The sequence below is a fragment of the Myotis davidii genome, unplaced genomic scaffold, assembly GCF_000327345.1.
Source record: "Myotis davidii unplaced genomic scaffold, ASM32734v1 scaffold299, whole genome shotgun sequence".
Taxonomy (NCBI): domain Eukaryota; kingdom Metazoa; phylum Chordata; class Mammalia; order Chiroptera; family Vespertilionidae; genus Myotis; species Myotis davidii.
Genome location: NW_006293088.1, coordinates 6,282,623 through 6,309,265, shown reverse-complemented (window position 1 = coordinate 6,309,265; position 26,643 = coordinate 6,282,623). Strand labels below are relative to the sequence as shown.

Sequence of the window (26,643 nt, the reverse complement as noted above, 5' to 3'; positions counted from 1 at the left end):
AGTGGTTGATTTCTATGGGCTTATTGAATAACAGAGTTAGGTTTGCTCATGTGAGCTGTAATTTCCGCCTCTGTTTCTCACTCGGACATCAGGATATAGGTGACTGGGCATGTGGGATAATCCTAAATCTGCTATTTATTTATTTACTTATTTATTTCTTGACCCAAGAATATGTTTATTTTTTTTTAGAGAGAGTAATGGAGCTAGAGAAACATCGAAGTAAGAGAGACTCATTCATCCATTGCCTCTCGTATGCTTCCCGACTGGGTTTCGAACCCGCAATCTAGGTATCTGCCCTGTCCAGGAATTGAACCTGCAACCTTTTGGTCTACAGGATGATGCTCCAACCAACTGAGCCACCCAGCCAGGGCTATTTATTTATATTTAAGAAGTGAGTTATCTGTCGATTTGGGTACTTACACTGTTACTAGCAACACAGGCCGGGGAGGACCCCTCATAACTGCTGCTGAGAAATTTGGGACCAAAAATTAGTGTAAACAGCTGGGGGTGGGTCTCCTGGTGTAGCTCTCTGCTGGGGACGATGTCGTGTGCCCAGACCCCGCGTACTGGGCCTGTGGCCTGGGCACCTTCCAAATAGGAAAAACTTGGCCGTGCCTCCTTCTCTCAACAGTGCAAAACCTCTAGTGAAGCCAACACTCCTCTTGTAACACGGACACCCTCATGGGAGGGTGCCTGAGGGTCCCGCCTGTCCTCCATCCGGGGGAGGAAAATGGCTTAGAACTAAATGCGGAAGAGGATGAACTGGAGAAAAGTCTCGTTCTGTCTCTGGGTGGCTTCTCTGTGATCTCTGGGCCACTTACTGGTTTTGAAATGACTGCCTCATCCTACCCGTCCTTCCTATTGTGCACTGGGAGGGTTTAGTCCATAGACCAGGCGGCTGCCTTTCAAGTTCTTTCCTCTTTCAGGTAAATGAAGAGGTTGCTTTTTCAGTTGTAAGGTATCCTTTTACAAATAATTATTAGATGAATCGAAACTCTTAGGAGTAATAATTAGAGGAGTGGAATTTGAAATACTTTTTCAGCTTTGTTTATCCTTTGGGTTCCTGGCTTTCCTGGTAACACTTTACATTTGCTATAGTTCCTGTAATCAGAGGCCTGGCTGTTGGGTAACCACACAGTGCCCTCGTTTCAGAGACGTGGGAACTGAGGAACTGGGCACTTGAGGCCTCTTCGCAGAGCCGCATGGTGCCGGGAGTTCATCTTTCATCTCGTCCCCGGCAGCATTGCTCTGGAGGAAGTGGGTCGTGTCCCCCCTTTTCTCCTGGAGACATAGTCCTTGAGTCCTTCAAGGCGCGGCCTACCCCTTGCTGAGGACGGGCTGTCCAGAGCTTTACTGGGCAGAGGGACGTTCTCAAAGGTTCTTCTTCTGCTTGAAGTCGATTATTAATCTCATTTGAAAGAAGTTTAACTTAAAGGGGTATTTTTAATTGTGACCTAAAATAGGGGTGTTCCATGTGGCAAACTCAATAAATCCCCCAGTCAGGGGACCACTGAATGTCAAATACTTTGGACAGCCGTGTGCCCTGCGTTTTGCATGAGAATTTCATTTTAAAACATTTTAGCTCATTGTCAACCCACATAGGCCAATTTGGGTTTGAAAATATGATCTTGTAGTTAATCCCACTTCTGTGCCGTGAGAAGCCGCAGGAAGATAAAGTGGTGCTTTGGAGAAGGACGCCTTCGCCGCCCTTCCTTCTTCCCTCCCAGCTCTCCTCTCTTTTATGGTTTGTAGTTATAACCAAGATTTATGCTTGTTGCTCCACAAATCTTCTCTCTGCCATTATGAGTTTGTCCGAACAGCCTAGAGATAGGGCCGACACTGAGTGATTCCTGAGGTAAATCTGCCCAGGGCACTCCCTGACACTTGGGCTCAGAGTGGAGCTAACTCATAGCCCTCAGGGGCCGGGGCGGATCTATTGCCTTGTCTAGAAGAAGACATGCTGTCACCTTTGTGACCTCTTGCCTTAGCAGTGACCCTGGTGGCACAGCTCTCCTGTTTGTGCTTACAGAGTCTCGGGGGATGGGGGCGATGAGGCTGGGTCAGCCGTCACCCGCTTCACCCAGCAGTGTCCACCAAGAGGCCTTTCCCTCTCGCTCTGTGTCCCCTGTGACCTAATAGGGCCACAGCAAGAGGGTCTTGAAGGACAGGATCTGCTAATAGAATCAGGCTCGTAAGTTGGTTATTTGTATAAATGGTTTAGTTTTCCCACCGTTTACCAAACGTGGATTTTGAGGGAGAAGGGGAAAAAGTAAGCAGCCTTTGTTAAACATCTTTCCCCCCTCCCTTATTCTTTCCTTTTGCTGGTCCTTTTGTCTCGTGTGTACTTTTGAACGTCATTTCACATCTCTTGTGCAGTACATACATTTTTTAAAGTGTTAAGAGCTTGCATTCAGCACACTCCTTGAAGCAGCCAGCTAGCTGATATGGCACCGGGGGACCTACTCACCCAGGCCAGCGTGCCCTGAACCTGTGCGAGCCAATTGCATTTGTTAATGATTTAGGCTGTTTACTAAACATGCTGTCAATAGGTGCAATATAAATAAATGTGAACAGAGGGACCTACAAATACCGTGTATTTTATAAACAAATGTGAAAAGGGTTCTATGAAAACCGAGCTGAATGCTTTGGTAAGTGTGAGCTGCTAAAAGATTGCTGTCTTTTGAGGTGTGAACAAGATGGCAGTTAAGCTAGGGGAAGATCATAAAAATCTAGAAGTATTTGGTACTTTGATTTGCTTTACTAATTTCTTTCAGTTCTGGCTTTGCTTTAGAAATGGTGAAGGGTGTGTTATGGGTGGGGTTTATGCAAGAAAGACGTCTGTCTGGGAACTTCAGTCTGTGGGCCCACACTCAAAGAAAAGGTCTTGGCTCTACATCAAAAGATTAGCAAATGACTGTACGTTTATAGGTTTTAAGTTAATGTGAAATGTGTAAGGTATGCAGAGCAGGCTCCATTTTTAATGATTCCCCGCTTTAACTGATTTTTCGATTAACTGACCAATTACAAGCTCTGATCACAAATGCCAGTAGGGCTTGTGCTATATGAATTGCTGGCCTCATACTGTTTCTGTATTTTTGTTATCTTGTTTTATCCTAACAAACTGGTGAGAATGACTCTTTTCTTCAGTTTACAGCGAGGAAACAAGCCCAGGGCACACGGGTTCCTATGCGAGTAAGTGGCAGGCCTGGGATTCAAGCCCCAAAGTCGCACTGCTGAGCTCTTCGGTGGGGGGGGTGGGGGGGCCTGCCTGGGGATCCTGCTTCCTCTGAGGCTGCTGCCTGTGCGCTCTCCCTGCGTGGAGTCTTTTGTGTGCATCTTAGCTGTTGAAAAGGCACCTATTAATTTATCACAGGTGATGTGGCCTCCTTGTTCTTGGAGGAGGCGTCTGCACCCATGCACCTCACTAATGACAGGTTACGCGATCGAGGCAAGATAATAGGATCTTTTCATCTTGTCTGTAGAGCAAGGTGCAATGTCCCTGGTAGCTTCTAGGGGGCAGCAGCCGCTTGTTCTTCGTCTCCTGCTGGCAGAGGGAAGGCTCCACAATTGAGCAATTTGCTTTTGACTCCAGCTCTTGAAGTGGTGCTGTGCAGGCTTCAGGGAGTCACCTGGACCCACATAGAAGCTACAGCATCCGGCATCTTCCATCTCTGCTTTCTCTGCCCTCAGGGAGACCCTTTATCTGTGTGCCTGTCCACATCCACAAATCCTCACTGTCAGAGTTCTCGTGCTTGGAAATGAATAGAGATGTCTTTAAGAGAGTAAAATCTTTTTGTCAGATCTTGTTGCCATTGATAACCACTCTAATAATGTTTAGATGTTTTGAAACTTTTCCCTGTGGGTACGTGTCTTTATTCTGTTGGGAACACTGCTGTCATATGGTTGATTACCTGTTTTTCCTGTCAGCATTTCCTTACCCCCCGCCCCCCTCCCCCCCAGGCTTTCAGAACTTTCTTTTCAATTCTCAGTGACTCATTTCAGAAGCACATTAGGGGGGGGGGGGGGGGAATTTGGATTTGTCACTTCTTTAGACTTTGGGACCCAAGACTGACAGGTGTGCCTTGTTGAAGTGAGTACCTAGCTCCGGGTCCTCCCAGAGGCACGGATTTGACCATGGCCCTGACTCAGATCTTCCTCCCGCTGTGTGGCTGAAGCAAGTGATGAAAAGGAGGGTTGGTTGCAGGCGGGACTGGGTGGTTGCAGGGCACACAGAGAAGCAAATGGGCCGCGACATTTCAGCCCTGTGAGGTTTATGTAGGATTAGCAAGAATTCTCCTGCCTGATTCCACTGTGGAGGAGCTGGGGCCCCGGCCCTGTCTGGGGCTTTGCTTGCTTGTGGGCTTTCCTCTGAGGACCCCAGAGCACTGGGGAGGGGGAGACGTTTCCTTCCTGGCTCCAAAGGGGCTTTCTTCCAAGACAAAGGCGTGCCTCCTAACCTCACCTCCAGCTCGCGCTCTCTGTTGTCTCGCTGAAAAATGGCAGTTAATAGATCTGCTAATGAGCAGAAGAAATAACGAAATAGTGGCAGATCATTTGACAGGGACGTGGTTTATAACTCCTGTTTATCACGTGATTATATCATTATTGTTATTTCTGTTGGAGTTTTGAAGAACTCAGCTTGGTCTCCGGAGCCCCATTTTGTTTCTTCCTTTGGAATGTCTAGAAATACCTTTATTTCAGAGAAATCTTGGTCTTCCCTCCTCTCCGCCCCTCCCCAGCTCCCTCTCCCCTTCCTTCCTGCTCCTCTCCCATTACCTCAGCGGCTCCGTCAGGTGGGGTATCCCCTGCTGACCAGACTGCAGAGCTCGGCGGCTGGAGGGATGCTGCGGTGTTTGTTTTTGCAGTTCCTGGATTTGGTTTAATGTACAATTGATTTTTTTAAATGTATTTAATCATTTTTTTCTTACCTCATAAGGATTAACCTGCACAAACCTCATTTTATCCTAAGTGTGGCTTTGGGAGGAAGGGAGAAGAAAATTGAGTTTCTCTCGCTTATTTTATTCTTTCACTTTTTATTTTCCGAATGGCTTTTCCTGCCGAAGCAGCTCTGTAAAACACAATGCCTTTTAGTGGCCATTACTTCCTCATTACTAACTGGTCTCTCCTGCTTCCCCTTGTCTGTAAACTAAGTACAGAGGCCGAAAGGTAATTGGTGGCTCTAGCACAGACTCGCCAATTACTAGTATAGCCAACAGGGAAGCAGCGGGATGGTTTGTGGCTGGCACTGGCTGCCCACCTAGCCAATGGGAGCTGGGCTTGACTGGATGGGTCCTTTCCTCATGCTGTGCCTCGGCTTCCCTAATTGCATTACACGGTCTCCCTGACTTACAGGTCCAACCTCATGTTATCCCTCGTGTGTTCTCACGTCCATGTTGTCCTTTCTAAGTTCCTGCCTCTTGGCCGTGTCCATAAGGTATGGACGTGGAGAGGTTTGGCGTTGCGGTTCCCTGGTGCCTAGAATGGTTAGGTGGCAGGCTGCAGATAAAAGATTCTCTTTAAACTAGTAGTTTCTGTACAATTTTGTCTGCTGAGTTCAAGCAAAGGCATGTCTTTGTGGGTGTCGGTTTCGCCCCCTGTTTTGAGCATTTATCTGATTTGTGTTGCACCTTATCTACTTTGCTCTGGCTTGGAGGAGGGAAAATTGCTGTCACTGTTGGGCTGCCATGCCCTCGTGTAAAGCTGGTAGGTGCTGAAGTAGCAAAGGAGTCCCTATGTTGCATGGTCATATTTCCACGCAGAATATATTTTTCGTTTGTTTGTTTCCTAGGTACTTGGCACCTAGGCACTTATTAAATCCTCTATGGGATGGGCATATATTCTAACTTGGCTTCTGGCAGGAAGTAGGCACTCAGTACATATTTGTAGAATGTGTGCATGTGTGAATGTGTGTGTGAGTGTGAGTGCGCATGTGTCCTCACGTATGTAGATGGTGGTGGTGAGCCAAGGGACTGGGGTGTACAGTTGCTGCCTGGCTGCCTGCTGGGAACTTCAGGTGCCACACACTTTTGTGGCTGTGTAGTGTATCATGGCCATGGAGGCAACATAAAGCGGGCATTTTATGAAAGGGAACATCAGAGGAAACATTATAGCTGAGACCTTTATAGCCTTTCCATTATTATGGTTTAAATCTCGACAGTCTTTATGCCTGGTGACACTGGGACCAGCAGAGACAGTTGCACTCGCACCGTCCGCGCTCCACATCCTGTCTGTGCTGCGATAGGCATCGTGAAGTGTGCGGTGCAGGGCTGCCTTGCGCTTTGTCTAGAAACAGCCCCTTTTGACTCAGCTTGGAAACTGGATGACTCACCATTCTGTTTGTTTTATTGCAACTGTCATTTCATAAATGCCCCAAAAGCTTTAAACTGTAAATGCCAGAGTGACGTTTTCGCCTTTCCTTTTTATTTTACCTCTTCTGTTATCTCGAATCGACGTTTTCGCCATTCCTTTTTATTTTACCTCTTCTGTTATCTCGAATCTTTTTGTTCATGTCTCTCTTTTCTCTTTCCGTTTCATAACTATTTTCTCTTTCATTACTCTCTCTTTCTCCTTCCCCTCGTTGCTGCCCCTCCCTGACTTTTGGTGGCTCTCCTGGCATCAAGTGGAGGTGGGTTTTGCTGACCTCATGGTGCATTCGCTCCAGCTGCACTGCCACCTGTCTGAGAGGGACACCCCCAGTTTATGTTGTGTGGACGTGGGAATGGCCATGCACATCGGAGCTTATGAAGTGTCCATTGGCTTCGGCTCTAGATGCCGAGTGCCATGTCGGGTCAGAACAGAATCTCACTTTCTGTGCTGCTGCATTTGCTGTCAAATCATGGGTGCCTCTCTCCACCACATAGCCATCTCCTCCATGGGATGGCTGCCGTGTAACATCGAGAGCACGAGGCCGTCCTTGGATGGGCTGTAGGACCAATGAGCGCTGGTGCCCCTCCTCAGGTGTTTGCCTGTACCATGCCGTCGTCTCCCCTCCTGAGGTGTTAAGAAATGGACTTCCTGAAGTGAAGAGCCCCTCCCTGCTCAGTCTTTGGGCTTAGGTAGGGTGTTGGGATCTAAAATTTTAAGGACTTGAGCTCTCAAACTTTCTTTTTTCCTGCAGTGTCTGACACTGTGGCACTTTCCCGAGTCATCTGATTGATGACATGAGCATCACTGGGTGTTAAACACCTGGCCGGGGAGGCAGGGACCCTCTGTGGGTTTACCCACAGGATGGCAGACAGATTGTGGAATCGTAATGAAGCGGGAGGGGCGTCCCCGCTGTTCATCTGGATGGAGATAACAGGCCCAGCATCCACCTCCGGAGTGTGGCTGCAGGTTGGCACTGGTGTCAGTAGTTGTATTCCACATTTGTCAAACTCATCCTCCAGCAGAACTGATTTTAGAAGTAGCTGCTTATAACGAAAGGGAACAGTGACTTTAAATGCATAGAAACTTCTCTTAATCAAATGATCCTTGTTTTCTTTTTCTTCTTTTTTAAAGGCCTTTGGTGGAGTTTTTTGGCCTTCAGAGTGAGCCATCCTCTGAATTCTCTTAAAATACAACTTCTTTCCTGTACTCTCCAGGGAAGGAGAGTATTTCCATGTTATGAGTAGGGGAAAGGTGGTATCGTTACAATAGTTAATAGGTGCATGGCTGTGGATTTTAAAACAGTTCTATGTATCTGCTGGGCGGCATTCAACGTAGAATGCCATGCTTTTCACCCACTTGGCTAGATGTCTGATTCTGACACAACCGCTGTCCCCGCTGCTGGAAAACAGAAAACCACAGACTGTTAACTCAATACTCTTCCCTTCTGGGGCCGGGCGGGACGAACGGGGTTCAGATCAAGGTACTCTCCTTCTGCACCCGAAACAGACATTCCCTTACGCCCGCTGACAGTGTGAGCAGGATTCTAGAGTCTCTGGCCATGTTAATTAAACCTCAGTGAGGCGTGCCCTCTGACCAGCTTACCACCTGGGCGTTTATTTCCTGGGACCGGGAGCAGCCTGCCAAGTGCCCCTCACAGGCTCCTGCCTAGGATGTCTTCTCCCTTCCTGGGCAGGGCGTGTTTGAGCACAAGGATCATGCAGTGCTCATGGCCTGTTCATTCCTTGGCTTCTGTGCTAAGCTCTCCAGCAGGGGTGCCAATTCTTCCATTTAGCTGACTATTATATAGCCCTTAAAAGGGAAGGGTTTATTTTAGCTGGCTGCTATATTGATTGCTATAGGGACGTTTCTATTTTCACTGGCTGCTATATTGACTGGGAAAGGGAAAGGGGCTGTATTGCCGGGAGCTGTCATATTGACTGTTACAGAAAAGATCTGTATTTAAGCAGTACCAGTGCACTGGGATCTCCCAGGCAGGATATTAATGCTAATTCATCCGCTCACCCCCTGCTGCGAGTGTTATTTGTTTAAATCTGTAGATTCCCACAGCGCGTTTATATCCTCACTAGAGTGAGCTCCGCTCCGTGTAATTATTTAACATTATATGCTGATATAAATTGTAACAGTTAAAGAATGGTAATGAGTGGCCAAAAAAGAAAATAAAATAGAAAAGAAGGAACCAGGAAAATAATAGAAAAAAGAAAGAGAGAAAATACATGAAAAACACAAAACATATGTGTGTGTGTATGTATATCTATTTATAAATGTGTGCGTATGTGTGCATGTATGACATGAGAAGTGGCAGAGTTAGATTCTAAAACAGCAGTGAGCAACTTTCTCGCACTCCAAGTCGATTTGTACAGTGTTGCCCAGTCCATGTATTGTGATCTGTGTATGTGCATGTGCTCACGTCACTCACAGAAAGATGGTTCTGGTGTGTGCTCTCCTATGCAGTTTGCACACATGAGCATAGTTACATACATACATACAGAGAGAGAGAGAGAGAGAATGTGTGTGTGTGTGTTCCGTGTAGCGGCAGGAAATTCATCCATAGCGACTCAGCTTTTTGATGAGCACCTGATACCTGGTTTTCCTTTGAGCTTCCTGTTCATTTGGAACTCTGGGCCTGAGACCTATTGGGGAAAGCTTTGGGGCATGCTCAGCTGGGATTGAACTGATAGGCCATTGGGTGTCACTGTCGCTCTACTGGCTATAGTTGAAAGAGGGTTTTCTGCTATGGAAACTGGATTTCAAAAGAAAAGTTTTTTTGCTCAAGTTCAAGGTGCTGTCTGAGATGTTTGTCTGCATTTTGAGATCCCTTTTTAAAGATGGTTGTGTTGTTTGCTCGTTTTCGCTGTGCTAAACCCTGGCATTTTGATTGTTCTTGAAAATTGTGTGCCGATTCCAAGCTCTGTTTGGATTCACCTGGAGCACAGCAGGGGAGGACTTCCCAGGAGCAGAAAAAAAGAGGCAGCTGAACAGCATCCTGGAAACCCACTTAACAGATAGAGAGGATTTGGGCAAGGACTTGAAAAAGGAGGAGGAGACACTCCTGCACAGCCTACATTTGGCGGCGCCTGCGGCCCCTCTGGCTGCCCCTCCAGCGCGGGAGGTGGCCGTGGGAGGCGTGCTGAGCCCGCCGCCGCTGGTCGCAGAGGAGTGAGCGTGCTCTTCCAGCTGGCTGCTCGGCAGCGTGGAGCCGTGCCAGCTTCACCACAATTCATACTGTGTCAGTTTAATAAATGCACTACTTAAATTATGAAATTACAAAAGAAAAAAGAGAATGCACTTATTCAGACTCTTAATACATTAAAAATAAGGCATTAAAACTCTGACTTTTTTTTTTCTTCCAGAATCAATAATGAACAGGAAGGGTTGTAGACATTAACAGTCATGGACATTCAAACTCTTATACATAAATTATCTTAGAAAAATGCACATAAGACTTGAATAATGTAAATACATTAATGCATTTAATAATTTAAACATTAAAGCGCAAGCAGGAATTTGAGGCAGAGGCTGCTCTGAGGTAAGGGATTGGTCCTAGAACGCGTGTGCCTAGGATCGATGGGTGATTTCCCCTTGAGACTCCGTGGAAAGAGAGTGCCTGGCTGGCTGGTGTGAGCTCCGTGCCAAGAATCCCTGGACATTCATGATCTCAGCTACCTCCCAGCCCCTATTTTCATGTATACTGACCTTCGTCCTCAATTCCGTGTTCTCTCTAGTCTTGTGCTTCTAATTGTTTGTTTGTGAGCGAATTAAATGCTTCCACTTTAAGGGACAATGAACTTTGAGGATGTCTTGGTTGGAAAACCAAACCAAATTAAAAAATCCTTCACGCGCTCTGGCTGCTAGTGATTTGCGAACGTGGCAGCAGTGGCTCCCTACCATCACTCAGTTGGGCTCTCGGCCTGCAGCTCCACTGTGGCTCCGTGGTCAGTGGGTCCAGGGTGCAGTATGCTGATGATTTGGAGACGGATCTAATGGGAGAGCAGAGATGATGGACTATGTTAGCTCCTGGGTGTTTCATACAGAGATGGCAGGCCACATGCCAGGAAACAGGACATGCTATGGGGTTAGACTCAGTAATCAGTGATCATGCCTCACTTTGATTTGAGGTTTTAGCCATTGGATAGACTGATGTTACTGTTTTCCCTTTTCTTTAAAAAGCTCACTGGAATGTTGAAGTCTCCTTTTCTGGCAGAATATGAATGACCAAATTAAATTTATTTTATTATTTTAAAATTGATTTAGAGAGAGGCAGAAGGAGAGGGTCGGGGAGTGAACCCACAACCGAGGTATGTGCCCTTGACTGGGAGTCAAACCTGAGACCCTTTGGTCTGCAGGCTGATGCTCTAACCACTGAGAGAACTGGCCAGGGTCCAAATTCAGTTTTTGACATCTGCCCTAGAAAGTGACCTGGGAAGAACTATGAAGCTAGGACAATGTGTCGCAAGTTTTTACTTATTAACCCCAGTGCTGTTCTCCGGCTTCATTTTATAGCCCAAATCACAGATGAGAAACTGGGAACATTGTAGAAAGTGTGTTACTGGGTGCAGAGTCTGAGAACTTTTCCTCTACCTGTAGAAGAGGTGTGTTTACTGGTCAGTAATGCAGACAGCTCCCCACAGGGTTTGCTGTGGGGCTGAGGGACCCTTGAGGAAGGGTTACCAGATGGTAGTGACTGAATAAAACCCGTTTTCATTATTGCCAGGTCCGTTGAAGTCTTTTACTGGATCTCAGATCTCCTACCTGAAACTTTACCTGGGGTCGTCTTGACTTGACCCAGGCCTTGTCTCTTCTGGCATCTGTGGCTTTGTTTGCAACCATTTCCAGTCTTTGTTGCAGCCAGAGGCAGCCTGCTCTCCAGTGAACATGGTTCTGAGCCAGCTCAGAGCCACTGGAGGGAGAGCGGCTGGCTATAGGTTGTCCTGCCATGGGCAGCAGATACAAACAGTCCTGGGTTGTGCTGCTCAGAGCAGCCAGAGGAAAAACCTGTTCTTTAAAAACTGCTAATCAGGTATTGGCTTAGAGAAGAGTCGTATCAAGAATGGGCACGGATCACCTGGGAACAGACCTGGAGGTTTAGTTTATCGTCCTTGGGATGTGCTCAAATTCTTCTCCAGAAATTATGAACAATAGCTTCATGCTGTGACCCCTTTCCACCTGTTTGCTTTAAGGGGGCACAGCCTGTTCTGCCAGTTTTATTTCAGCTCTGGGATGAGTGTCAGTCCCAGGTCTGTTATGTTCATTTCTTGTCCAGAGTTTTCAAAGCCCAGGCCATTCCCTCTATTGCTTGTCCAGCCTGGTACAGCGGCTGTCTTTCCTGCCCTCGCTCCCTGCTTCATCCCGGCAGAGGAAAGGAGGAAGTGAAATCTGGGGAGCACTCAAACCAGGGAGAATCGAATTCTCTTTGGATTTTGCTGGTCACACCCAGGAAAGCTTCCTTCCCTTCCCTTAAGTTCCAAGAAATGTTTTATTGCCCGAACTGTGTAATGGGCTTGTTCCAGACTGGGATGTGAGTGCAGGCGGGGACACAGGGTGGTTGGGGCACCTTCCCTCTCCTGTTGGAGGAGCGGAGGGCTAGCTGCCTCGGGGCAGAGGGAGCAGAGAGCACTGATCAGTCCGTTCACCCTGTGATATATCCCTTATGCAGATTTCCTTTGAAGACAGAGGAGTCAGGTTCATTAATTAAAGGAGCCTGCTCCAGCGCCCTGTAATTATAGGTGCTAGAAATCTGAATTTTAAGAGGTCTGTGCAGCTGCATTTTGAAAAATGTAGGGAGGCACGAGAAGTACAGGCTGTGTGGGTAAGAATGTGGCTGAACCAGATTTGGGAGGTTTAGGTTTTGGCAGAATTCCCCTTCAAATTCATATTTATTCTATTTTTTTTCCTTTTTTTTTTTTTGTTTGTTAATGGGGAAGCTGAAGCTTTGAATTTTTGTTGTTGTTGAAGGTTACACCCTGTGACAGAGAGGTTGGTATGGTCAGAGTATGGAGAGCAGAAAGGAGTTGCTGTAAAGTAGAAGATGCTTATTTGTTTTTAAGAAAGCCAGGGATATCTTTGGGCCCTCGGGATGCAGTTTTGAAAAAATTAAATAATTTCTTTCTTGAAATGAGTGAAAGGGGCAGGAAGCAGAAAGTAAGTTTAAATGTAGTGCAGGGAGGTAAGTCCCGGGAATACATGAATCTTGGTCCCCACTTCTCTCCCCTAGAGCAGTATCTCTTCCTCTGTTCACACAAATCACTTTTTGATGTGAACCCAGAGGTGCAAACAGAACATTTCAGACCTTTATGGGAAGTTCTGACCTGTCCCTTTTCTTTCTCATTTCAGTTATTTGTAGGTTGACCTTTGCTTTGGATGCTTTCTCTCTCTCCCTCTCCCTCCATCCTCTCCCTCTCCCTCCCTCTTCCCTTCCCCCTCTCTCCCTCTCCCCCTCTCTCCCTTTCCTTATCTCCCTCCCTCTTCTTTTAAAAATTTTCTATTTGATTTATAAGGTTTCTTTTTACTTCTTGTCAAAAAACTTTGAGTCCGTGACCGTTTGCATTTCTGTTAATTAACCATGGCTAATTTGGGATATGACTAGGAGGGGAGAGAGTTAAGAAGAGACTAGTGGTGCGTGAGGGCTCTCCAAAGACCAGTGTAACTGACCACACAGTCGAACACAACTGAGTGCAAACCAGATGCCACCATGAGCCTCCATTCTCCTTATTGGCTTTGTCACAAGCATTATCCCATTTCACAGCCTGGACCCTCTGTCCCTCCTTTGGGGATTGTAAGGGGCCAAGAAAAAATTATATATAAATATGTATATGTTTTAGGATAATTCTCTGTACTTTTTCCTTACATTCTTGTATTATGTGTGTGCATTGGGAAATCTACCATAAACCGGAGTAGAAGTCTTGAAGACTGTCATTTGGTGCATTTACAATATGCAGATTGCAATTCCAATTAGATTGAAACCTCTATTTAGCAAAGTGGTTTTGTGAAATAAATAACTTTTGAAGAAGGCCTACTATATATAATAAATACATATTTTTCCTTCAGTCGCTGGCCTGGAGCTTCCTGCCTTCCAAACACTTGCCCTGAAATGCTGATGCAGAAGCAGGCGGCATCGCTGGGCTCTTTACAGAAGAAGTGCTTCTCCTTTGCTTTCCTGGCACAGGGATTTCATCCTTGATTTACAGGCTCAGCTTGTTAGCGCCGGCGAAGGGGAGCTGGTGTGAAGGTCACTCTGTCCGTTTTGTCCTCTCAGAGAGAGGAGGCTGTGAGTTTCTCCTTGTGTGTTTCTCCTTGTGGTCGTGGTGGGGTTCAGGTGCCCCCTACTCTGTCCGACTGAATCAGTCAAAACTCTTGCATCTCTCTTTTCTACCCTCCGGACTATGTGTCCTCCAACAGGGGTGAATGGTTTTGAAAGCCTAATTCAGAATTTCAGGACGAGGAGCACACCACCTAGGAGAGACCTTCCTCCCAGTCCCCCCCTTTTCATAATCCTTCTCAGCCCAGCCGTGACAAACTGACAGATAATTAACAGATCAGTCCTCCTGTTAGCCCAGTCGGATGCTGGAAGCTGCTCTTGCTTTCTGCGGGCCCTTTAGCAGCTCTGTGTGTGTGGGTGGTGGTGCTCTAAGTGGTCCTAGCAGAGGGCAGAGTGCTTTGGGAAAAGCAAACAGAATGCTCTTTGGAGGAGAGTGCTTAAAAGGCAGAGGGGGCAGGCAGGTGCCCAGCTTGAAAGCACCTGGTGAAAATACTCGGACTCGCAGGGCTGCGGTTCTGAACACCCCGCTGTCTCCGAACGGTGATCTGAGTTATAATCGGATGCCTGATTACAAAGAACGTTTTGAAGGCCACTTAGTCCCAGGTCGGGCTGTGCATTAGGTGCGCTAATCCTTTGCTGTAACAGTGGACTGCAATTGCAGAATGGGAGGTACACGGTCTGTGTGTTTTAGCTTTGGTATTAAATATTTCTATACAGATGCCGCCTACGTGGCTTTTTCTCAGCGGCCCAACTTTTCTTTCCCCAGTGGAAACAAAACTCGTTGTGAGAGTATTCTCTTGTACCGACCAGTGACTTTTAAAGTACTTTTGTACTTCTCTTATGTGGTCACTTTTCTCATCTTCATGATTTGAAATATTAACGTGCAGATAAATATAGCAACGTGTACGGGCTACACATAGACTCAGGTCCGTGGGCCTGGCATGTTGGAGCAGAAAGAAATACCTAATTGCATCAAAACCACTCTAAGTTCATGTATGTGGAGCCCATCAAGCTGAAAGCATCCAGACAGCATCTGCTGTTATCAAATCACTCGTGAATCCAGCTAATTAAAATAGAGCTTCATTTTTCTGAACCATTGTTTGGCAGGAATTCGAAACAGGCCTAACCCAATTTCTGCGTGTTTATGAGCCTTTATTATATCAGGGGTACTTTTCTGTAAATGTACAGGGCAGCGTTAAATGAATTGATCCACGCAGTATCACTGTAGACGCACTGTGGACTTGCTAATGATTCCTCTTCCAGCTTTCTGGTTTCCAGACACATTCTTGAAAGCTTTATGCTCTCTTTTTCCATCCTCTACTCTTCATCCTGCTCTTTAAATTTTTTAATTTTTAACTTTTATCTTTGCTGTTTTATCTTTGAAAACTGGATGCATTTTTTTATTTGTTCCATCCCTTAATAAAGATTTTTTTCCATTTTTTCTTTTCGTCCTTTCTTGCTGTTTTTGCTCTTCTCCTAAGGATAGGATTTACCTTTTTAAATTTTTTGTTTTCTATTTCCTTCTGTCCCTTAATTTCTCTCTCTCTCTCTTTTTTTATCTCCCCTCTGTTACATTTTCTTTAATGCCTAATTTTCTCTTTCTTCTCTCTTTCTTCTTTCCACCTCCTCCTATTTTCCCTAATAAAACGTTTGTATACCTTTGTCTCCACATGCAAATACATACTAGGGCAGCGAGTGGGTGCCCATGGCGCTGGAGGGATCTGGCTGTTGGGAGATGATGTCAGCCTGTTTTGCTCCTCTGAATTTGCTGGCATGCTTGATTTTAGGTTTTTAAAAGATTTTTCAAACCACATCCCCACTTTATAGCCTAATAATCCTGCTTTGAAGATCAAAAGTGTTACATAAATGCTAACTAATTACTCCTTGTAGCACTGTGGTGAGTCTCGGGGTAGCAGTAGTTCCATTTTACAGATGAGGAAGCAGAAGCAGGAAAGCTGAGTGACTCTGGGAGTCACCGAGGAAGTGGGTGACTGAGTTAGAATTAAGACCCGGTCATCTTGGGCTTTGATTCTTGATCACCACCTCCTGGCAGTTTACTCTTCTCCCCCTAAGAGTCGTATATCTTTAAGATGATACTCATGTACTGATCTTCATGTACTTCAGCCCTCTGAAGTTTCATTTGTAGTCTTCCGATGTTAAATGAATTTCTAGGCAATTCCTGGGAAAGAAGGATGCCAAGCCACTTACGGGCTGGTAAAAACCCGTCCATTACAGTCTCAAAGCAGAGCGCTCACTTTCTGATTCCAGCAGCTTCCAGTAAGTGGGCCCACGTCACACGCGCTGGCCCCAGTGATCATAGCATTGTAGGAAGTGCTGCCATGTTTGATTGAATTTAGCCATTCTGCAGTGACGTGTGTATGAAGTCGTCTCTTGCATTACTGTGGCCTTTATTATTGCTAATGCATTCTGACATTACAGGTGTAGCCTTGGCTCTCCCAGAAAGGGCAAGGCTGCTCTTACCAAGCTTAAGAGCAGAATTCATGAAACCGTTACACTGTACAGTGAAACTGGTGCTCTCATTTAGTTAATAAGCAGAGTAAGGGAAATGCTTTTATAGGAAAAACAGCCAAGTGACAGAGGCCTGCTGTAATTCCTCACCCAGCATTGTTTCAAAAAGTGAACCAGTTAGTATTGGTTTCCTACAGAGAACTTGGGCCAATGAAAGAAGGTTCAGGAAAGTAGATTTCAACTCAGTTTTTAAACTGAAAATGAATTGACAATCTCTTAAGAGATTGAGTTCTCTGTTCATTATAAGCATTCAAGTGGAGGCTCACCGATCATCTGTCAAAGTTGCTGCAGAGGGGAGTCCTAGATCATTTGCGAGACCAGAGGGCCTAAGATCTCTTTTGGCTTCTTTCCTTGTCCTAGATTTAACAGCAAGAGCAGCATCTTTGCTTGTTCTGCTTGGTTTTATAAGTGCCTATGTACTGTGTGGACCCAGTGGATGCTTAGTAACTATTCATTATTTAATCTCTGGTTTCCTGCTTCCTAATCTGACTTAAATAAAAACTACCCTTGTTCAGTTTAGGAAAACCACCATACCTGCCACCTCCTGGAATGAGGCACTGTGGATAGGCACATTTTCTAGAAATTGTGCCCACATATGCTAGATGGCCATTGAGGTCCACATGAAAGGAATACAAAATCCTTTAAAAACTGTTGGCTGGGAATTACATAAAATTAGGGTTATATGCCTTCTTGCTTTATTAGGCAGAGTATCTGGAATATAGTTTAATCCTGATGAGTCAGTATCGTCATTTTAGATGTAAACATTTATATTGTGTTGTAAGTGTAGCTCTGTTTTCAAAGCCTATTGAAATAGAGATATGCTGCCTATTTTCCTAACTCTAAATGCCCCCTCCTATGCTAAAAAAACCCAAGCTAATAAACTTTTTGAAGTTTTTGTTTGTTTTCCATAGATGTTTCTCTCTTGACATTTGTTCTTGGCTTTTTTCCGCTTCATAGTATTGGTTCTGCAAGTATGTTTTTAGAGGCTGGCTTGTTTCTCTTTTCTCATTCGCAGTTTTTAATCTGTGATTTGGACACCAGCTACCCAAACTTGTATGTAAAATAAACAGTAAGGTAGTGTGAGTAAAGGTTTGCTGTGCGTATCACATATGGAATTTGTAACTTCTTTTTTGGCAGCAATGATTTCTTCTCCCTGTCCTTCTCCTTCCTGCTCTCTGTGGTTTTCTCCTTTTTGTGACTCGGATGGGATTGGAAAGCTGAGCTGCAGAGCAGTGAGTCTTGTCCTTGACCCTCTTTGACTCAAGCCCATGTCCCTGGCCCAAGTATTCCAGGCTGCCTCATGGAATTAACTTAGAAATTATAAAATGGCATCACCGGAGGGTCCAGAGGTCATCTGTTTAAGCCCTTCTATTACAGAAATGAAGGCATCGGAGGCACAGCAGGGATGGGAGAGGCTGGGTTTCAAGACATGTTAGTGTCAGGGCTGGGCTCAGTGTGCAGGTGTCTTGAGATCCAGCCTTTCTTTCTGCCCTGCCCCTCTGCCAAGCAACTTTGAGCAAAACCTGTGTAAATGAGGAAATACATAATAGAGGGTTTGCTTAAGTAAATTCATGATGAAAATTCTCTGCTGGCTACAGGCAGGTTCAGAATTAAAGTACATAAATAAAAAAAAGGTCTTGTTTGTTGCGGTGTTTGGCTGTGTTTGCACTCAAGGCTGATATCGATATTGCAGGAGAAGCTTTAATCCTTTCATTCAAATTTACAAGAAATGCTGTTTCCTTTTAGTTAAAAAAAAAAAAAAAAGTCCAAGAGAGCATTTGATTTGAGGAACCAAAAGTCTAGAAAATGTATCCGGGAGTCCTCGTCAATTTGGGGCATAATGAAATATAAAAAATACTCAATAAAAGCTCCTTTATTACTTTAACTGTTTAAATGTGGAGTTTTTAGCCATCAGGTTAATGTTTTGGTATCATTTTTTTATTTGATTGTGAGCACTTTTCCAGGTAGCTCTGCCACTCGAGCGCTAATCAGATTCCCACAGATGAATGGTGCTAGCTGCAGCCTGACATCACCGCATTTTTGCTTCAACATTATTTTATTTGGTTTTCCTGTAAAAGTTAATAACTCTGTGTCCATGTGTTTAAACAGGCAAGAAGAGAGGGAGAGAGGACAATGAGCAGAAAACGATGAGTGATGTCTCAGGAAGCTTTTGCCAAATTGAGGAAACGTAGGGGCTTTTGTAATTTCAAAGTATCTTACTCTGTGAATGGGGTGTGGACAACCAAGAAGGTTGCAAAGCAGAATGGTAATTCCTATCCTTCAGATAACAAAAAGTGAACTTCTCTTCCCCAGACAGAGCTGGAAGGAATTAGTAATGAGTTTCCATCAATTTAGGAGGAGGATGCTCAATAGAACTGATTTGCTTAATGGTGAGAATTGTTTAAATTTTGTGTTACTTGTAAGTAAATTACATGCTTATGTTAGATTACGATGGTTGGTAAGAGCATCAGATGTAGGGCTTAAAGACCTTCCCTTTTAACTTCCCATTGGAGATAGGGGACTTGTAATGAGAGCCTCATAGCCACCTTTATTTATTTATTTTTTAAAATATATTTTATTGATTTTTCACAGAGAGGAAGGGAGAGGGATAGAGATCTAGAAACATCGATGAGAGAGAAACATGGATCAGCTGCCTCCTGCACATCTCCCACTGGGGATGTGCCCGCAACCCAGGTATATGCCCTTGACTGGAATCGAACCTGGGACCTTTCAGTCTGCAGGCCGATGCTCTATCCACTGAGCCAAACCGGTTTCGGCTATAGCCACCTTTACATCCACATGGCTCTGGTGTCTAGTAGGCTTTTGTTGAATCATTTATTTTTATTTTTTTAAAACATATTTTTAGCCGAAACCAGTTTGGCACAGTGGATGGAGCGTCGGCCTGTGGACTGAAGGGTCCCAGGTTCGATTCCGGTCAAGGGCATGTACCTGGGTTGCGGGCACATCCCCAGTAGGAGATGTGCAGGAGGCAGCTGATCGATGTCTCTCGCCCCCCACTGGGGATCAAGCCTGCATCAGGGGCCTGTAGCCTGACTGGGAATCAAATCTCGACCTCCTGGTTCATAGGTCGACACTCAGCCACTGAGCCATGCCAGCCGGGCATTGAATCACTTATTTTTAAAAGTGTGTTTGCTTATTGGTAGCTGTGGTTGTTAGTAGAAATGCTTATGATCATTAGTGAAAGGTCACTGAATGGTTCAGAGCCGTGGCGATGACCATTTGATTCTTCCTGTGTGCTGTGGATGTCCTTGCTGAGCTAAACATTTCTGTTTGGTTTATACTAGAGGAGGACTGGAGGGATACCTCTTGATTCCGTTTCTCTTCCAGATTTACACCTTGGTCCTGTAGGTACAAATCTGACAATGGGTATGAGTCAGTTCCACAGTAGAAAACGATGACTCTTCTTCACGTGTCAGAGGCTCAGCTTCTCTGCCATTCTCTTTGTGTGGGTGTTACTTCTGAAGTAATCAACAGAGATGGGATCTATGACAGCTGACACTTTCTCAGAAAATAGACCCTGACCACCAACTTGTTTCATATGGATGTGAGGTACATCTGACATCTGTTACCCCAGTTATTGCCAGAGTTGGTTCCACCGACTTCACAGTCTGGGAGGATAGCCTGTCCACTCCTGGGACTGTGTGCTTGGTGAGAGGGCGCCTTTCCTCCGAGGGAACTGATTTCTTTCGGCCATTTGAATAGAAAGAGTTTCTAATCCCTGTCATCTTACTGTGAATTTGAAAAATTTTGAGTCTGCTAGCTTACTCTATTCTGAGTCATACTTTTGGAACTCATACTTCTTTTTTTCTTTAGGCCAGAGAAGAATCTAAAATAATAGTAGGAACTAGGACTTGGTGGTCTTCTGTTAGGAGCAGATCTTAATTATTTACTTTCTTCTGCTTTTTAGTGGATGTAAAGGTGATTTAAAGGCTACACTCATTTGTCATTTTATTTTTTAAATTTATGTATGCAAAGTATTTTAAATAATATATTGTCCAGTTAAGCACTATCTAGTCTAGAGGCCAAAGCATTTGCAGGTTAGCTACATAAAAGCCCATTGAAAATTCCTCTTTTTATGGGGGGGGAGTTGTACAAAGTAATTCAGTAGGTTAAGTAGGGAAAACTACAAGCAGAGAGGGACGATCAAGTATAAAAGCTTAAAAGGTAAGCAGAATGTGACCATATGGAAAGTGCTAGACCTTGTTTCCTCATTTGTCTTGGGCATAGTACAAAGGAAGGTCTCGAGGTATACTTATTTCTATTTTTTTTAAATTTACCTCATGTTATTTACACTACCCATCATCTGTTTGCGCAATCCCAGTATACTTGTATAGTGGTATCAGAATGGTTAATCTGTATTCCCATGGGAGACAGCTTTATGAACTCATACAGTGCTAATGCGTAGTTCCTGTCATCCTTAGTCTTGTGTCTCTACTCGTTTTCTAAATTACTTAGGTAAATTTTCCCCCACTTACTTCAGTGAAGTTATGCCATACATCTGTAACAGTTAGATTCTTTTAAAAAAAAAAGTATGCCCCCTTTACCTATCTCCTCCCCCACCTCTGGCAACTACCAATCTATTCTCTGTATCTATGAGCTTGACGTTTTTGTTTTTTTAACTTTTATTTATTGATTTTTTATTTTTTAGACAGAGGAAGGGGGGTGGAGAAAGAGAGAGAAACATCAATTTTGTTGTTCCACTTATCCATGCACTCATTGGTTGATTCCTGTATGTGCCCTGACTGGGCATCCAACCTGCAACTTTGGCACATTGTGACAATGCTCCAACCAATCGAGCTACCCAGCCAGGGCTATGAGCTCGTTTTTTAAATATGTTTTTTAAACAATGTTTTTATTGATTTTTATAGAGAGAGAGGAAGGGAGAGGATGGAGAGCGAAACATCAGTGTGAGAGAGAAACATCTATCAGCTGCCCCCACACCCCCTACTGGGGATTGAATTTGCAACCCAGGCACTTACACTGACTGGGAATTGAACTGGTGACCTTTTGGAGCACAGGGCGAAACTCAACCAACTGAGCCACACTGGTTTAGATTACACATAAGAGAGCGCCTAAGGTATTTGTCTTTGTCTGATTTATTTCACTTAGCATAATGCCCTGGAGGTCCATCCCTGTTGTAGCAAATAGCAAGATTTCATTATTTTTTTATGGCTGAATATTCTTCCATTGTATATATACCCCAATTTCTTTATTCATCCATTGGTGAACACTTAGGTTGTTTCCATATCTTGGCTGTTGTAAATAATGACACATTTGTCATTTTAAATTCTTTTCTTGCTATCTTAATTTTTTAGATTTATCTTTATTTTTGAAAGTATTACAGATGTTGTCTTTTTCTTGCTATCTTTTAGATTCATACTATTTCTAGGCCATGACTCATTTATTTTTGGTATTCAAATCTGCTTTTTAACATTTAGGCTTTCTTCACATGTTTTTTGATAGGAGGTCTGATAGGAATGCCATTTATTGATCCTCAAAGGCTTTTGGTTTGTGCTGCATGTGGGGTGATGGTAGACAGAATTTCTTGGTCCAGAGCTTATCTTCCTTGGAATCTAGGAGCCCATCTCATTGTCCTGAGAGCATCCGCTGCTAAGCTGCCATGAAGGGTCCCTGTGGCCATCTATTCAGTGTCTAGCCCCCCAGTGATGACTTCATGCTTGGAGGTTTCACTGTCCACCACATAACCTTTCTTCGTCTCCTTTCTAATCACCTCACATCTCAGTAGCGCGTGCTAGAGTCCACCCAGCTCCGTCTGGCCCTGACTTCAAAAGAAGGGGGAACCGAAGCAGCATTTCATCTTCTGAGCATCTGAAGGATTTCGAATGTAGAAGAAGTAACCTTCAGAACCCTCCTGTGTGGAGAGAAAGGGACTGGAGGTAGGGGCAGTGGTATCGTTAGGAAGGGCCCGGGGCTGCATGCTACGTATTTTTAGTGTTGGAGTCACCAGCCGCCGTCACTGCGTGAGCTCACATTCTCCTAGGGAGCATCCTGGACACTGAGTCATTACATTCCTTCGGAGTGATTCAGCTCAGCAGCTAGACACCTTCATTAATTTTATAGCACGAAGCCTGGGTGCTCTCTGCTTCCTGGACAGTGCAGGGAGTCAGGGGAATGTGGAAAATACAAAACCAGGGGGGACTGGAAGAAGAGCAGTCGAGGAGCTCTTCAGAGACACTTCAGAAATTGAACTCCTTTTTTTCATATCTCCTGGGACCGAGCACCCAACCCTTGCCACATGTGTTTGGCACATAAACCCTTTATTTCTGTTCCTGGCACGCTGGCTGAACCTCCGTCTCCAGCCAGCTCATTTGCCTGCTCTGCTGAGGTCACTGCTACCGTGATCCGTGTATAATGGCATTTCCCTCCTCTTTTCAGTATGGAGGCTATTACAGTTTCTTCTCTAAACAGGACTTCAAACAATTTGCTGCCAGTTGGATTTCAAAGCCAAGGAAGAGGCAAATGTCATCCTTTTTCTCTCCCCTCTTTGGGTTCCTGCTTTGTTGGTTGCATCAAGAATCAGAGGGGCTGCTCTCTAAATTCAGGTGGGGATGCATGGGGACAAGGCATTTAAATTTGCTTTTCTTTCTCTCTGAAGGAGAAAATCCGTTTCCTTTTCAACCTTTCCTGAAAAGGAACTTTGATCTTCTCAACCCAGAAGCAAGGGTTTCCTTTCCTCTCCGGCACGTGTGAGCACTGGAGCCCTTTCTGTGGCGCCGTGACTGTCGCCCTCCGCATCGGCAGCGCTGCTCTCCACGCTCCGCTCTGCTCCGCAGCTGCCCCAGCTCCTGCGCTGCAGGGTGGCACCCAGAGTCTTCTCCAAAGTCACCCTGACGTCCCTACGTCGTCACTTGATATTAAACAGTACATGTTGGTCAAAATGCGTTTTATTCCCACACACATTTCTGGAAAAACTAGTTTCATAAAATGACCAAACAATGGCATTCTGTCTGACAAGCAGTTCATACAGTATTTTTAACTGGAAAATTTAAATGCAGAGTTATTTCACTTGAAAAGGCAGTTTTTGCGCATATGATGTGCTACTTTTCATGAATGCTTTTACTACATATGTCAATGTGTATTTAGAGAGCCGAGGGTCGGTAATGCATGCTGTGGAATTCCCTCAATACAGATTTACACAATAGACCTTAAAAATACTACCTTCGGTCATGTCAACTCTTGTGCACTTTAACCAGAGATGTTTTATTTCTTTAATGTGAAAAACAAAAGGACAGAGGAAAGTAAAACAAAGGAAATTGGGGCTCACGCTTAATTAGTGTAGGGTTGAACCCAGATCAACAATGAGAAGAACACAATGACAAAAACCAGGAAATTCCAAGTTGAAAGAGAGGCTCTTTCCTTTAACTCTGTGAGTGCCAGGGCACTTGCTGGCACGCTCCTCACCCAGGCCAGCCAGGCACAGGAGGCTGCCTCAAGTTCAAGTCACTGTCTTTATTTTTGAACTTCCTGGCTTTTGTTGATTTTCCCCTCCACTTTTTCCCCTTGATGCAAATAAAACATACCTTTGTGTGTGTGTGTTAATTGCAGATAACCGGGCTAAAAGCACCTCTTGATTTTGTAACCCTCAGAGGAGAAAGAGTAAAAAAAAAATCCTGTCACTGTCATCTGTTCATTTTTAATGAGCAATTTTAAAAAATTGAAAATAAAAGAGGAAAATGAATAGGTGTTGAACCAGCCCTGATATGTAAATGCCAACTAGTAATTACCTAAAACCTCAATTTTCATTCTGTTTCATCTTGCAAAACATTTCATTTTCCCTGAGTGAAAACACTTCATTTGGGCTGTGCGACTTAGCAGGGCGGCCACCGGGCCTGCGGGGCCGCCGCCTCCGGCTAGGGGGCACTTTGGCTCCGCGCTGGGCGGCCGGAGCGCCTGTCCACCTCAAGGTTATTCCCCTCTTGCCATTCCGGTGGTTTTGCTCCGGGCGGTCGGTGGCGCCCCTCCCCCACTCCCACTCGTCTGGTTTCGGGGAGCCTCACTCCTCCTTGTCCTTGCGGAGGATCGTATTGAATTTTGGCTGACGGAGCCTTCCTCTGCATATTAACTTTCCCCTCTCACCTGCCTGCTCGCCCCTCGGCTTCCCCGAGTCGCATTTCACACCCTGCGAGCAGCTTTCTGCCAGTCTCCCTTCCACATAGATGGCCAACACAATGGCCTCTATTTTCTGTTTATTACCTCTTCCTTTTCTTCTCTCTTTTCATTTTGGTGTCGGGGAGTAGCTTTTCTCTATTGAAGCTCACACCCATTGGCTCCCTTGCCACACTTACAATGACAGTCCCCACATTGCTACACGCCCACAGGCTTCCTTCACTCTGGGTTTAGAATCCCACACCTTGGGATGTGTTTGTGGAACATTTTGGAATGTGGCTGTGGACGGCTCTGCTTCCAGGGTGCCTGCCCTCCTCAGTCTGTCCCCTCGCCGGAAAGAGAGCCTGGGGCTGTGAACTGCAGCTCCGAGAGGATTCCGGCTGCAGAAAGCCAGAATTATGTCGTCCTAGGACCCTGGCTCCGAGAGTGCTTTGCCTACAATCTCAAGGAACACGGCCTCTTTAGCGAGATATATAGCTTCATAATTAGCCCGTTGCATTTTTTTCACGAGTGCTAGCATCAGCGTTCTACGATGTGTTTCTCTGATTAACAGCTGCTTTGCAACTATTTCCTTGTGCCACCGATGACCATATTTGTCAAGGAACTCCTGACAGAGTACTGATTTCTCACTAAAATGCAGCATTTCTGTTTGGAGAGGGCTCTCTCATTCTCGGCAGTGCCTGGTGTTGAAAATCAGCCCTTGTTAAAACTTGAGTTTCTTTGGCTTCCCGCTTGTTAACAGGATTCTGGGTATCTATCTACTTCAGAGTCCGAGTGGGGGAACCTTTCACAGGCAGTTTCATCTCTGAGCGGCGCAGGTGTAGCGCTGCAGTGTTGGAATGGGGTCTCGGTCCGCATATCGGTCATTTTCTTTTGCCCTGTGGTTGCAATCTCTCTGGGTTAAAAGGGGCTTGGCTTTGGTTGTTAGTGTCATTAATTTTTGAATATTTTTAATATTTGAAAATGGCTAATGAATGCTCACATTTTGGGAGATAGATGTATATGTAGCACAAGGAGTGCGGGAGTTGGTGGCATTCCAAGTAAGTGTCACCAGAGACAGGGCATCAGGTTTGCATGTCAGGTGCGAAGCGGGAAGGCTCCCTCAAACCCCAGGTTCATTACTGGGTGGGCTCCGCTCTCCTGTCCTCCCGGGCAGAAAATACAGTGTGCACCCGGAGATGACAGTGTGCAGGGCTCTTGTAGGAGAGCAGAAAGCACATAGGAAGCAGCGCTTCCGCGAGGACTGTCAGGAACCTCGATTCTTCTCACCAGGGATTACTTATCCTACACAATGCATTTAACAGCACATAGTTCATCGTGGATAGCCCCTGAGTATACTGTGTTCCATTGATTTATACAGTTACAAATCCTGGTCCCTCAAACACAAATCTCTCTCAGTTGGCCAATCATCTTGGATGCAAAGGTGTTTTCAACCTGAAGTCCTCTTTTTCCCTGGGGTTGTTGACAGTCACTCCAGCAGAGCCATTGCAAAGGCAAGAATTTACTCCTGTTCTTTGTACCTCAGTTTCACCTCTAGCTTTAAGGCAGCGGTTCTCAACCTCGGCTGCATGTTAGAACCACCTGGGAATCTTTTAAAAATCCTGATTTCTGGGCCGCATCCTCTGGAAATTCTGTTTCTTTGTTACTAATGTTGTGGCCCCACCACATAAAGAAACAGAATTTCCGGAGGATGAGGCCCAGAAACCAGGATTTTAAAAATATTCCCAGGTGATTCTAATGTGCAGCCGAGGTTGAGAACCACTGCTTTAAGGGATAAACAGTGAAAATGATCAAATTCCCCTAAAATCGTGAAGTTGATGGTGGCAGGGGTGTTTTATTTTGCTTTTAGGAAGGGGGCGGGGGGCAGAAGACAAGGTCAGGAATAGAGTGGTAAGAAACTGCCGCTGTTTTCTCCCGAGTTCACCGTCTTGTTTTTATGAAACCAGCCTCGGGGAGCGAGGTGCACTCAGTAAGAACTCTCACGATGTGCGATGTGCGAGGAGGGCGAGGAGGAGAACGGAAAGCCAGTGCCATGTTTACTGTGGTCTCAAAAGCAAGTGGCTTCCGCAGCGGCATCAGGAACTTTGCGCCAGGCTTTTCCCTGGCTGGCGCTCTTCACAACATGCACTCAAGTTCCTGTTGCCGTTTTACGTCTTTGACGTGGAGGCGGCAGATTGGGCCTGAATTTATGTAATTGAGTTGGGCACAAGTATAACCCATGAAGAGTCACATTCATCGCCTAATTGGAAAATCAAGTGATAATACAGGACAGGCTGCAGGCACCCCCTCATTTCATCCAACAGAAGCATGTGTGTGTGTGCTGG

The 26,643-nt window shown here is 45.3% G+C and overlaps 1 protein-coding gene across 5 annotated transcripts in view; it reads left to right on the top strand.

Annotated features, from left to right (window-relative positions):
* Nucleotides 1-26,643, top strand: part of PEX14 (peroxisomal biogenesis factor 14) — a 133,808-nt gene that overhangs the window by 27,327 nt on the left and 79,838 nt on the right. For 2 of the 5 annotated variants that reach the window (XM_015565893.1, XM_015565892.1), the window contains exon 3: nucleotides 3,148-3,192. The exons of the other annotated variants lie outside the window; for them this stretch is intronic. In XM_015565893.1, coding sequence (XP_015421379.1) covers nucleotides 3,148-3,192 — 45 coding nt within the window. The remainder of the gene's footprint in view (nucleotides 1-3,147; nucleotides 3,193-26,643) is intronic. 5 annotated transcript variants of the gene reach the window in all.